Consider the following 14,318-nt stretch of genomic DNA (forward strand, 5'->3'; position numbering starts at 1 on the left):
ATTGTATTAGTCTATGAAAATTGTTGAAAATTTGGGTCAAATGGACAAACGTACTATTTATTAGAAAGAATATACGTTTTTACAATAAAATTGTATTAGTCTATGAAAATTGTTGAAAATTTGGGACAAATGGACAAACGTACTATTTATTATTTTCATAGGAAATGTTATTAAGAATCAAGTATTTTCTATTTTTTTTTATATTAATTCTTAAATTATTTGAATATTATGAAAACTTATCAATTGTTAACTTTTAAATTAGTTAAATATTAGAAAGTATATACGTTTTTACAATAAAATTGTAATTAGTCTATAAAAATTGTTGAAAATTTGGGTCAAATGGACAAACGTATATGGAAATAGAAATATGACAAAAGGAAAACGTGAATTGCTGATTTGAATGTGTATATCCAGACTGGAGGAGAGAGAGAGGGCATAATATTATTTCGGAAAATAGTGGAATTGTAATGGTATGCAGATGCGATAAGGCTTTGATTCCGATGGTAAACAGAGCGATATTTTGATTCGCCTCGAATTTGCAAAGCAAATATTCTAATGGATTCATACACGTGGAGGATAATTGAATATTAATTCGGGATGCGAAAATGTTCGTTCCACCTTCACTTACAGATTGATACAGCTTTAGTTTCAGATTTTAGTTTCATATTTATTCTAAGCTTCACATTTAGATTAATATTTATTTAGAGTTTAAGATTGATTTACAATTAGTTTCATATTTAGTTTAAGCTTCAGTTTCATATTGATCTAGATTTAGTTTCATTTTCAAATAAGTTCAGGTTTAGTATCATATGTAGTTTAAATTTAAACTTCAGATTTGGTTTAGTTTCATATTGATTCAGATTTAGTTTCATATTTAGTTTAAGTTTCATTTTTAGATAGTTTCAGGTTTGCTTTCATACTTAGTTTCGGTTTTTGATTGATTCATATCTTGCTTAAGCTTCAGTTTAAGTTTTATTCAGGTCTAGTATCATATTTAGTATAAACTTCAGTTTCAGTTTTAATTGTAGTTTAAGACTCAGTTGATTAAGACTCATATTAAGATTCTGTTTCAGATTGATTGAGTTTTCAAGTAATTTTGAGTTTAGTTATAGATTAAGACTTACCGACGACGGTGAGATGTACGAAAGTCCCGATAGGTGGAGTAGTACTAATCTGACATTCGTAGATTCCTGTGTCCTTGCGTTGCGGATACCTTATCCTCAGAGTCCACTCTTCCGTGTGAGGTGAATGCAAAGCCTCGAACCTCTGATCCGAAGTGTAGGTGTACCGTCCAACAGTCAGAAGATGAATGTCACGATGTCGAACCCAGGACACCTGAAAACGAAACCAAGAAGAAAGGACAATCAGATTTGTAATCCTCGGTGAATTGATCGAAGGATGTAAAGCCTATTTAGTTGCGGATTGTCTTCGGGTATAAGTGGAGGTTTCGGAATGATTTATTTATCCGTCGTGTTTGCGGGGGTGGACAGTAGGTTGGGTCATTGTATGAGCGAGGCAATTTGTCCGGTGGGTACAAAGAATGAGCGGGAGCAGTGGCATGAGCGGGGGGTGGGAAAAAGGGGGGTCAGGAAATTACGGCCCCCGGCGCACCGTAATATTGCTTTTTATTCAGTGCTGTTTTACTTTGCGAGCGTCAAAAAGGGAACTTTTCATTTACTCGCGCTCGTCCCCGCCGGGGATGCAGAGCGACCATCCATTTTCTTCCTTTGTTCGAAACGACCCCACACACCACCCCCACGTCGCCCATTTCATATCATTAAGTTTGAATGGTCCCCGGTATTTCATAATTCCCATCCTACAGATTTATTTATCAAAAATGATTGGATTTTCTGTGCGCACTTTATATTTTTTGTCTGTGTTTATTACTTATTTCCGCTTTTCTTATATATTACACAATTTCATTATAATTATTACTTGAAATAATACTAATGACAGTTCCAATGACATAGTTGATTCTCATGACATAATTATATATCACATATTTTGTTACATGTTAACTTTGACGTACGTTGTCTTTCAAGAATTGACAGCTGTTCATATGATACAATGCCTACTAGAATATGATTAAGACAAACTCATAGCAATTTCGTGTAAAATATTATTTTAAGTTATATTACATAACTTTCTAAGAGGTCCAATCTAGGCAATCTTAGTTTACGTTTAAGTTTCAGATTGATTCAAACTTAGTTTCATACTTGAAAACGCATATTTCTGTCTATTAGCATTTTGAAATCAATAATGACAGTTCTAATGACATTTCTCATTACATAACCTATATATTTTGTTACTTGTCAACTTTATGACGTATTTATATAATAAATATATAATATAATAAATGTTAAACGTTTAGCTACATTATATTAATATCAGTTTTTAAAATTTTTCAGTATTTTTACCAAATAGTTTTGTTTAATTTAATTATATGAATCTTGCGAATTAGACTGTTCATAGTATCAAGTAATTAATTAGACTTCTCTAGTCTAATTTCATTGCCTAAGTTCATTTAAGTCAATTTTTTACTATTAAATTTTCTCAAACGAATTTTAAAAAAGTGATGATCTTAAAAATCCAGTTTTATTTTATAAATAATATTATCTGTCAGTGATATTTAACATAAGCTTCAGTTTTCAGATTGATTCAGACCTACTTTTATATTTAGTTTATGCTTCAGTTTTCAGATATTTTCGAAATTAATTTCATAATTAATTTCAGTTTTCATTTTTCATTGATAACATGTTAGTTTACGTTTAAGTTTCAGATTAATTCAAACTTAGTTTCATATTTAGTTTGAGCTTTGGTTTCAAGTTAGTTTTAATGAAAGTCATGACCTTGAATACTGTCAGTCTTTCTATTAGCCCTTTGAAATCAATAATGACAGTTCGAATGACATTTTATCAAACTGACGTTTCTCATGACATAACCTACATATTTTGTTACATGTCAACTTCATGACGTATTTGTATAATAAATATATAATATAATAAATGTTAAACATTTTTACCAAATATTTTTGTTGAATTTAATTATATGAATCTTGCAAATTAGACTGTTCCTAGTATCAAGTAATTAATTAGGCTTCCTCTAGTCTAATTTAGACAAGGTTCATTTAATTCAACTTTTTACTATTAAATTTTCTCAAACAAAGTTTAAAAAAAGTGATGTTCTTAAAAATCCAGTTTTATTTTATAAATAATATTATCTGTCAGTGATATTTAACATAAGCTCAGTTTTCAGATTCATTCAGACCTACTTTTATATTTAGTTTATGCTTCAGTTATAAGATATTTTCTAAATTAATTTAATAATTAATTACAGTTTTCATTTTTCATTGATAACAGGTTAGTTTCAGTTTAAGTTTAAACTTAATTCAAACTTAGATTCATATTTAGTTTGAGCTTTAGTTTCAAGTTAGTTTTAATGAAAGTCATGACCTTGAAAACTGTCAGTCTTTCTATTATCCATTTGAAATTAATAATGACATTTTATCAAACTGACGTTTCTCATGACATATTTTGTTACATGTCAACTTCATGACGTATTTGTATAATAAATATATAATATAATAAATGTTAAACTTTTAGCTATATTTTATTAATATCAGTTTTCAGAATTTTTCAGTATTTTTACAAAAATATTTTAACTTAAGAATTATCCTGTTCCTATTATTAAGTAATTAATTAGTCTTCCTTTGGTCCAATATAGATAATGGTTCATTTAAATCAAGTTTAATCAATTCACTTTTCTCAAATAAGCTGATCTTGAAAAGCAGATTTATATAACTTTCATAAATAATATTTTTTGACGCTCATTTTAAGCGTAAGCTCACATTGATTCAGACCTAGTTTCTTATTTAGTTACAGCTTTAGTATCAGATTATTTCGAATGAAGTGATGGCCTTGAATATGCACATTTCTATAATTTTCAGAAATTTTATATTTCTGTTTATTGACGTATTGTAATCAATGTTTCTTGGATCTTTAAGTGCTACGAAAATAGTTGGCACAGTTAGTTGTTTCATCCAGTATATCTATCTATGTACATTCTTGGCGGAAGCTTGATGATGCGTGTAGTAGCTACATCATTGGCACAGTCCCAGAAGTGACAATTCCGATGGTAGATAGCATAACATAAGACGACGACCTTCCCTTTGTGTACGCCACCCCTTCGGTGGTACGTGAGACATCTTCGTGGCAGTTCATTTTAACTCGCACGCCGCCCCCGAGCAAAAACCAACCCATCACCGCACCCTCCGCAAGAAACCCCTACCCACCGGTATTCTTCGCACGGTTGAATACTTATAGAACGACGGTCGTAACAAAAAAAAGGAACCCTATATATATATGAGTACATATGTATATTGTTTTATATATATAATACATAGAGAGGAAGGCAAGGGGTGCGGAGGTGGAGTAATTTAAGGACATACAAAATATATTGACGCAGCCTGACTCGAAATTTTATGTTACACATGTTGGGACGAGAAGAAAAGGTACCTCTTCCTCTCTCTCTCTCATACACAAACAGTTTCCCATCGCCCACGCGCGTTTTATTATTTATAAATTTCTTTTGAAAATGAGAAAGAAAAGCGAATAAGGAAAAATCCCGAAATAATAATAATGCTTCCTTCCCTTCGAGCAGCACAATGAAAAGGTCTGAAAGGATGTATGCATTTAGCCGAAGCTCGTAAATAATTTCATTCGCTCGTCCTTAATCAGTCTTCGTCTTCCTCTCCTCTCCTCTTCAACCACCCGCAAAATCACAATATAAATTACATCTCGCTCCCTTAATACATCGCATCAAGTATTCGCTGAGAGCATACTTTATTCGCTTATGATTACGGTCGGATTTCTTACGCATATTGCACGTCTCCGCGGAACGTCTCAAAAGTTTCAGCGGCAATGTCTAAAGCCCTGAACTGAACGCCGCGATACGTTTCAGCGAGAGGAAGAACAGGTTGCACGAACCGCGAAAACTGTAAGGTTTCAACTTTGATTCCGTGTATTATGTAAGAAAACGAATTTCTAATCTAAACCAGTCATCTACAAACTTCTAAATACCTTCAGGATTTTTATTGTTATTTGTAACTTTAGTATAATATTAGCCTTCTTTTTCACTATTTCTTGCAATATTTCACTATAAAAACCATAGAATATTTACATACCTTCATTATGATTATATTTTTTCGTTGTTGAAGTTGGAAATAAAGGTATTAATAGGATGATTTACTGGTTTTTAAGTGAAGTTAGTCAGGAAAGCAAAATTAAATTAAAATTGCGAATGGATGCAGGATGTCTTTCATTCTCGTTCGGTCGTTGACTGTGAAAAAGTTCATTAATGCATCCATCGACAAAAGAAGCTCGCAGATAATCGAGACACAATGGTGACTTTAAAGATTAACTCTCCTTTTATTTTCTTTTTTTAAATTCTCATTCCACCTTTTTCTTGTTTGTTTTGTTTCCTTCCTCTTGTCCTTTTCCATCTTAAATATCCTTGTTCATTAAAAACTTTGCGCTTGTAGATTAAAAAAAAGAGAGGGCTGCGACAAAAGCGTTCGTGGCAGCCGCTAATGCGTTATAAAAATTAATTATCGACCATCGCGACTAATCAACGTTTCTGCTTAATGAAGTTTTTAATTTAAACTTTAGCGCGAAAATCTGTTGCGATTTACGTGTTTCTTTCTTCCTTTATTTTCGAGTTTCGCAGCTTTATTATTGTACAAGTTCGGTCGACTTTTTTCCGAGAGTTTATTCAGTTAGCGTCGGAGACGATGGGGGATGAGGGTGGAGATTAAATGCAGATGGTTCGTTCGCATATTTAACGTTACATTAATCCCGAAAGTCTGCAGGTTGAATTGCACGGATCCTTTTCGCCCATTCCGATTCGCCGAGAGTTCGCAGCTTTCGTTGGATAACGTGAGGGAAACATTCGTCCTTTTCACGAGGATGGAGCGCACAAAAAGATTTGCCGGTTTCTTATCTTGTATCTTAATTTTAACAAAGTTTCCTCATCAGTCGGAAATGAGACTGTATATCACCAGGATGCATGGAATTGTATTTCCGACTCTCTTCCGGCCTCGTTCTTTTTCCCTATTTCTCCTTCTTCTCTTTCCGTTTACCTTTGTTGCTCCTTCGGTGTATTCCCACATCTAATCGCGATACATTGGACGGAGTGAAATGTAATGGATGCTAGTAGCTACTTGCTACAACTACCATCGCTCCATCAATTACAGCTGAACATTTCGTATTCCGCTGAAGTGCATACGCCTCCTCCGCTGACAACTACAGCTTCTGTTGCATCGGCAATTGCACTTTTGTAACTTGCACAAAAGTGTATTTTGCAACTTTACATCACACTTCGGTAATTAACTGAAAGCCTCACTACAAATCCTATCCCAACTTCCCAATCCCAAACTTTCAGTTCACTTCAGTTAATCACTTTGTATATCATTATGTATTTAATACATCCGCCTTACAAAATTTCGCCACGTCTACAAGATAAACTTCCCGTCAATCAAACCATTTTCACTTACATAATCAATCAATATTTTAACAGAATTTATTTACATTTTAATACACAATATCTTCAATAAATACAAATTATAAAATTTACAAAATATGCCACGTCTACAAGTTAATCTTCCTACCAATAAAACCAATTTTTAATGACATTTATCAATCAATATCTATCAATATCTTCTCACTCTCTGCAACAAAATTGAAGTATTTTGTTATTGAATTGAAGTGAATTGAAATAAATCTATTATTTTTTTGTAATAAAATGACTATTTTTTTCGAATATTTATTTCAATTCCCCCGACGTTGATTTCCGATCAGCAAAAGCAATTTCCGGTGGTTTTGAGGCAAGATCAAATCAATTCGAAAAAGAACCATATCCTGATTAAATTTATACGTATTAACCTCGTTATAAATCTGCAAATTGTAACAATTCCTACAAACCTATTTTTTATTGAATTCTTTCTATATTCAACATTTTTTTAGTGAAAATGACTTTTCAACATATTTTGATGAAATTACTATATTATTGAAACTAAATTGTCTTTTTTAATAAAGTTATCAAAAATATTAGTTTTTCTTTAATATTGTGTTATTATTAATTTTATAATTTCTTTCAAACTTAATTTTTTTATTTTTCAATTTGCATATTTTTCAGCAAATTGAAAAATAAATCACCAAAGTAAATGAAATTAGTTGTTTAACTTTTGCACGCTTTCAATTTTTTGTATAATAATATACAAAAAAGTAAATTAAAAAAAACTATAAAATTTTGTACTTACATATTAATATATTTATTTAGAAAAATAATTAATAATTAACTATAACATTTATTTTGTACATCGGAAAAGGCACGTAGACCACATCTGAACTTAATTTATAAATAAATAAATATTTACTTGTATTACCTTAAATTTATATAATCTAACAATCACATTATTTTGTAAATCGTTCCACAATCAAGACCACTTAAAAACTTGTTCATCAACAAAAAAAAAACAACTTTTCACATCCTTAGGCACTAATATTCCGTGGATAATTGCTCTATGCGAGATCGAAGAAATAACAGAAGCTCTTCCAAATTGGTGACTTCCTGTACTTCCTTAACTCTTCCACGCTTTCGTTATGCAACTTACAGAAGACGAAACCGATGATGACGTTCTCCCAATCACTGGATTTGATGCCGTACGTATTTAAGTATTTCAGGCAATTCTCGATGATGGTTTTCAGCTTCTTAACCAACTTCTTACAATCGTCCTCCTTCGATGGAATCTTGATCAACTCCTCCATATGGAGCTTCAGCGCGGAGTGCTTACCTCCTTGACTTATCATCTCGTACCAATCGATTCCAGAGTAGGCACGTAGACCACATCTGAACTTAATTTATAAATAAATAAATATTTACTTGTATTATGACTATTTTTTCGAATATTTATTTCAATTCCCCCGACGTTGATTTCCGATCAGCAAAAGCAATTTCCGGTGGTTTTGAGGCAAGATCCATATCCTGATTAAATTTATACGTATTAACCTCGTTATAAATCTGCAAATTGTAACAATTCCTACAAACCTATTTATTATTGAATTCTTTCTATATTCAACATTTTTTTAGTGAAAATTACTTTTCAACATATTTTGATGAAATTACAATATTATTGAAACTAAATTATCTTTTTTAATAAAATTATCAAAAATATTAGTTTTTCTTTAATATTGTGTTATTATTAATTTTATAATTTCTTTCAAAATTTATTTTTTTATTTTTCAATTTGCATATTTTTCAGCAAATTGAAAAATAAATCACCAAAGTAAATGAAATTAGTTGTTTAACTTTTGCACGCTTTCAATTTTTTGTATAATAATATACAAAAAAGTAAATAAAAAAAACAATAAAATTTTGTACTTACATATTAATATATTTATTTAGAAAAATAATTAATAATAATAATATAACATTTTTTTTGTACATCGGAAAAGGCACGTAGAAACATCCGAACTTAATTTATAAATAAATAAATATTTATCTTAAATTTATATAATTAACAATCACATTATTTTGTAAACGTTCCACATCAAGACCACTTAAAACTTGTTCATCAACAAAAAAAAAACAACTTTTCACATCCTAGGCACTAATCTTCCGTGGATAATTGCTCGAGCGAGATCGAAGAAAGGACAGAAGCTCCTCCAAATTGGTGACCCCATATTTCCTGAACTCTTGCACGCTTTCGTTATGCAACTTACAGAAGACGAAACCGATGATGACGTTTCTCCAATCTCTGGATTTGATGCCGTACGTATTCAAGTATTTCAGGCAATCTCGATGATGGTTTTCAGCTTTTTAACAACTTCTTACAATCGTCTCCTTTGATGGAATCTTGATTAACTCCTCCATGTGGAGCTTCAGCGCGGAGTGCTTACCTCCTTGGAAGCTACTCATCATCTCGTACCAATCGATTCCAGAGAGCACGTAGACCACATCTGAACTTAATTTATAAATAAATAAATATTTACCTGTATCACGTTAAATTTATATAATTTAACAATCACATTATTTTGTAAATCGTTCCACAATCAAGACCACTTCAAAACTTGTTCATCAACAAAAAAAAATCAACTTTTCACATCTATAGGCACTAATCTCCTGTGGATAATTGCTCGACGCGAGATCGAAGAAAGGACAGAAGCTCCTCCAAATTGGTGACCCCATATTTCCTGAACTCTTGCACGCTTTCGTTATGCAACTTACAGAAGACGAAACCGATGATGACGTTCTCCCAATCTCTGGATTTGATGCCGTACGTATTCAAGTATTTCAGGCAATTCTCGATAATGGTTTTCAGCTTCTTAACTAACTTCTTACAATCGTCCTCCTTCGATGGAATCTTGATCAACTCCTCCATATGTTGCTTCAGCGCGGAGTGCTTACCTCCTTGGAAGCAGCTCATCATCTCGTACCAATCGATTCCAGAGTCCATGATCGTGTGTGCTTCGGTTCAAAGCAAATTCGCAACTGACCTGTACAATTTATGTAATTATTATGTACTTATAGTGCTCGGGGTGAGGGTATTCAACCAAAATTTCGTAGAAAAAAAAATCTACCTGCATACAATAAACTGTAGTTGATTATATTACAGCTGCTGTTATCAAGTTTAGAAGTTCAGGTATATTTTTTTTTGTGTTTGTTTTCATTCCGCGAAGTAATAAGGAGTTTCCGTGCGTCACGTAATCTCGGGTTACAGCATCTGACGGAATTGCGTCACGTATGTAGTTTAGTTTCCGATTTGAGCTGAAAATTGGGCGACGTTTTCTCCCAAAACTCTATTGAAATCCTCACCAGATCGGCGAACGCCGACAATGGGATAAAGAAAATGAGCGAAATGTAAGGAAACGACGCGAGTACGAGGAAGCATAGCAAATCAAAACTTTGGTGCTTTCGCGAAGACTGAGAGAGAGAAAGAGAGAGAACTTGGTTCTCCTCATTTAGAGACAGAAACCGTATGTACTCATCTTACGTTCAGTTTCGGATTTCCGATTGAATCGATTAAACAGAAGTTTTCAAATGGAAACCTCAAATCGATATTCACATTTTCCGCAGGAAAATTCTCGTGTAACTTAATTAAAGTGTGCTTTCGTAAAGCGTTCACGTTTCCATAGAAGACGTAATGGTATTATAGGAAACGAGAGGCGAAGAAAAAAAAAGCAGTAATTGTGGATCGGTATACTTCTTTTCATATGCCGAATGTTCTACTTTTTTAATTAAGAAAGTTTGTTTTGATAAAAGAAAAAACGCAGTTTTTTTTTCTCAAGACGAATTTATTTTCGCCAATTTTTTCTCGGGCATTGAAATTTCCGCGCACTAATTTCTTATTTCCATTTTAATTATGTTTAATAAGTTGTATGTTCATTATTATTAGTCGTTAATATTTGTAATTCCTATTAAAAATTTACTAAATAAAAGTATTTTTCTTAAATTAATGTTTGTTAACATCTGATCCGGACTATTTGAAACCGAACTAATCGAGGCATAGAAATCTGCACAATAAAACTTACCAGCACTATACTCTGAAAATACTCTTCTTATTTTATTAATTAACTATTGAAAAGAAATAGTAATGATTATTAAGCGGCTTTACAGAGACACAGAAATAAAAGTAGATATTTCACGACTATTGATTCGTTTACAAATCAACACTTTCTATGCGAAATAAACCCTAATTTCGTGTAAACCCAAAATGCGAATATACCCGAACCCCCACCACCTAGTGGAGAAAATGAAAACGCCTAACTGTCGGCTAGAAAACTTTCTCAGTTTATCAGAAACATTTCTTGCAAACACAACACGAACATCAATTTTCTAGTCGACATGGAGTCTGTGAACAATATTACAACTATAAAAGTAAAATTAGAAAAATATTTGGAGAGTGAAGACAAGCATATGTTTATGGATTTAGAAATAGTGGAGACTATTCACATACTAAGCAACACAAAAATGTCGGAACGCAGTATGAGAATAACCAAAATTCTTGAATTTATTAATGAATTTTGGTCCAATACCGTTGGTATTGTTCAAAGAGAAGCGGTGTGTCTCTATGAGAGGCTGGTGGTATTGGACCAAAAGTTCAAAGCTGCAAGAAATTGCAAATAAATCAGAAAAGGAGATTTTGGAACGAAGGGATTCCAAGAAATTTCAACCTCATCAAAATGAGAAAAGTAAACAAAAAATAACCGAAAAATAAATATGAGAATACTGTGATTGCTCATATCAATGCATTTGATTGCTCTCAAATGCAAGATATGCATAGATGAACGTGATATAAAACTGACGAAGAAGGTTCCACTTCAAAGTGAAAAAACATTAATTATTTTTGTATTTCAGCTATTATTCGATAAAATAAATATTTTATACATTAAAAATATAAATCCATGTTTTATTTTTTTCATATATTTTGTTAACAATATTTTTTGTTGGAAATCATTTAGACATCTTCAAGTAGTTTAAGGTTACAAGAAAATAATTATATATAAAGAGAAGAATTGGTCATCTATTCCTGTTGCTTAACTTTTAATACGTTTTCAACTTAACTTTTAAAAATTTGTAATACGTTGATGATGATATCATTATTTTTAATATTTTGATAACAAGAAAATATTGAAAGAGACTGTTTGGTCACCCATCCTCGTTGCTTAACTTTCAATAAGTAGTTTAACGTCGAGGAGTTAGCATCTTGTTTAGTGTGTAATAAATAAGAAAATACTTTTGCTGCATTTTCAGCTTTTTTAAACGTTTTGTATTGAAAAATTAAAATAGGTTTAAATAAGGTTTAAGATCCTTTAAAATATTGTTTATTTAAAATTCGTTAATTGTTAATGATCATTAAACACTTTTGAATTTCTTTCATTTTTTTATAACAAAACAAAACAACGAAAATAAAATAGAAATCTGCAAAGAGTTATTTGTCCATAGGTATTTCTGCTTTTTTTACATGATTCTATTTTGTTTTACTGTGAAATTTATTAAAAATGTATTTTGAAAGTTACCTTCATTTTGTTAAGTTATCAATCTTTAAAATTTTACTTCTGTTGATTCGTTTACAAATCAACATTTTCTATGCGAAATTAACCCTAATTTCGTGTAAACCCAAAATGCGAATATACCTGAACCCCCACCACCTAGTGGAGAAAATGGAAACGCCTAACTGTCGGCTAGAAAACTTTCTCAGTTTATCAGAAACATTTCTTGCAAACACAACACGAACATCGATTTTAAGAGACATGGAGTCTGTGAAAAATATTACAAATATAAAAGTAAAATTAGAAAATTATTTAGAGAGTGAAGACAAGCATATGATTATGGATCTAGAGATAGTGGAGACTATTCACATACTAAGTAACACAAAAATGTCGGAACGCAGTATGAGAACAACGAAAATTCTTGAATTTATTAATGAATTTTGGTCCAATACCTTGGTATTGTTCAAAGAGAAGCGGTGTGTCTCTATGAGAGGCTGGTGGTATTGGACCAAAAGTTCAAAGCTGCAAGAAATTGCAAATGAATAAGGAAAGGAGATGTTGGAACGAAGGGATTCCAAGAAATTTCAACCTCACCGGGAAAATGAGAAAAGTAAACAAAAAATAAATATGAGAATACTATGATTGCTCATATCAATGCAGGAAGTTCTGAATTTCAGGATATGCATAGATGAACGTGATATAAAACTGACGAAGAAGGTTCTACTTCAAAGTGAAAAAACATTAATTATTTTTGTGTTTCAGCTATTATTCGATAAAATAAATATTTTATACATTAAAAATATAAATCCATGTTTTATTTTTTTCATATATTTTGTAAACAATATTTGTTGTTGGAAATCATTTACACAACTTCAAATAGTTTAAGGTTACAAGAAAATAATTATATATAAAGAGAAGAATTGGTCATCTATTCCTGTTGTTTAACTTTCAAACGTTTTCATCTTAATTTTTAAAAATTTGTAATACGTCGATTATTATTTTTAATGTTAGGATAACAAAAAAATATTGATTGAGAGAAAGAGACTGTTTGGTCACCCATTCTCGTTGCTTAACTTTCAATAAGTAGTTTAACGTCGAGGACTTAGCATCTTGTTTAGTGTGTAATAAATAAGTAAATACTTTTGCTGATTTTCAGATTTTTTAAACTTTTTGTATAGAAAATTAAAATAGGTTTAAATAAGGTTTAAGATCCTTAAAAATATTGTTTATTTAAAATTCGTTAATAATCATTAAACACTTTTGAAATCTTCAAAGAGTTATTGTCCATAGGTCTTTCTGCTTTTTTTTACATGATTTTATTTTGTTTTACTGCAAAATTTATTAAAAATGGATTTTGGAAATTACCTTAATTTTGTTAAATTTGTTATTATCAATCTTTACAATTACGAAGCGGTTTTACAGAGACACAGAAATAAAAGTAGATATTTTACTTCTGTTGATTCGTTTACAAATCAAAATTTTTATGCGAAATAAACCCTAATTTCGTGTAAACCTAAAATGCGAATATACCTGAACCCCCACCACCTAGTGGAGAAAATGGAAACGCCTAACTGTCGGCTAGAAAACTTTCTCAGTTTATCAGAAACATTTCTAGCAAACACAACACATCAATTTTAAGAGACATGGAGTCTGTGAAAAATATTGGAATCATAAAAGTAAAATTAGAAATATGATTATGGATAGACATAGTGGAGACTATTTGCAAGCTAAGTAACACAAAAATGTCGGAACGCAGTATGAAAACAACGAAAATTCTTGAATTTATTAACGAATTTTGGTCCAATACCATTGGTATTGTTCAAAAAGAAGCTCTCTGTATTTATGAGGTAATGTTTTTGTATTGGACCAACAGTTCAAAGCTGCAGCAAGAAATTGCAAATGAATCAGGACAGGATGATAGAAAAGGAGATGTTGGAACAAAGAGATTCCAAGAAATTTCAACCTCACCAGAAAAATGAGAAAAGTAAACAAAAAATAATCGAAAAATAAAGATGATAACACTATGATTGCTCATATCAATGCAGGATCCTCTGAAATTCATAGATGAACGTGATATAAAACTGACGAAGAAGGTTCCACTTCAAAGTGAAAAATCATTAATTATTTTTGTGTTTTAGCTATTATTCGATAAAATAAATATTTTATACATTAAAAATATAAACAAGTTGTAAACAATATTTTTTGTTGGAAATAATTTAAACAACTTCAAATGGTTTAAGGTTACAAGAAAATAATTATATATAAAAAGAA

At 31.2% G+C, this 14,318-nt stretch overlaps 1 protein-coding gene across 1 annotated transcript in view; it reads right to left on the bottom strand.

Annotated features, from left to right (window-relative positions):
- Positions 1 to 14,318, bottom strand: part of LOC108564906 (hemicentin-1) — a 67,135-nt gene that overhangs the window by 15,254 nt on the left and 37,563 nt on the right. Inside the window, exon 3 of the mRNA XM_017924103.1 lies at positions 1,125 to 1,335. Coding sequence (XP_017779592.1) covers positions 1,125 to 1,335 — 211 coding nt within the window. The remainder of the gene's footprint in view (positions 1 to 1,124; positions 1,336 to 14,318) is intronic.

Source organism: Nicrophorus vespilloides, unplaced genomic scaffold, assembly GCF_001412225.1.
Source record: "Nicrophorus vespilloides isolate i.1.1-1 unplaced genomic scaffold, Nicve_v1.0, whole genome shotgun sequence".
Taxonomy (NCBI): domain Eukaryota; kingdom Metazoa; phylum Arthropoda; class Insecta; order Coleoptera; family Silphidae; genus Nicrophorus; species Nicrophorus vespilloides.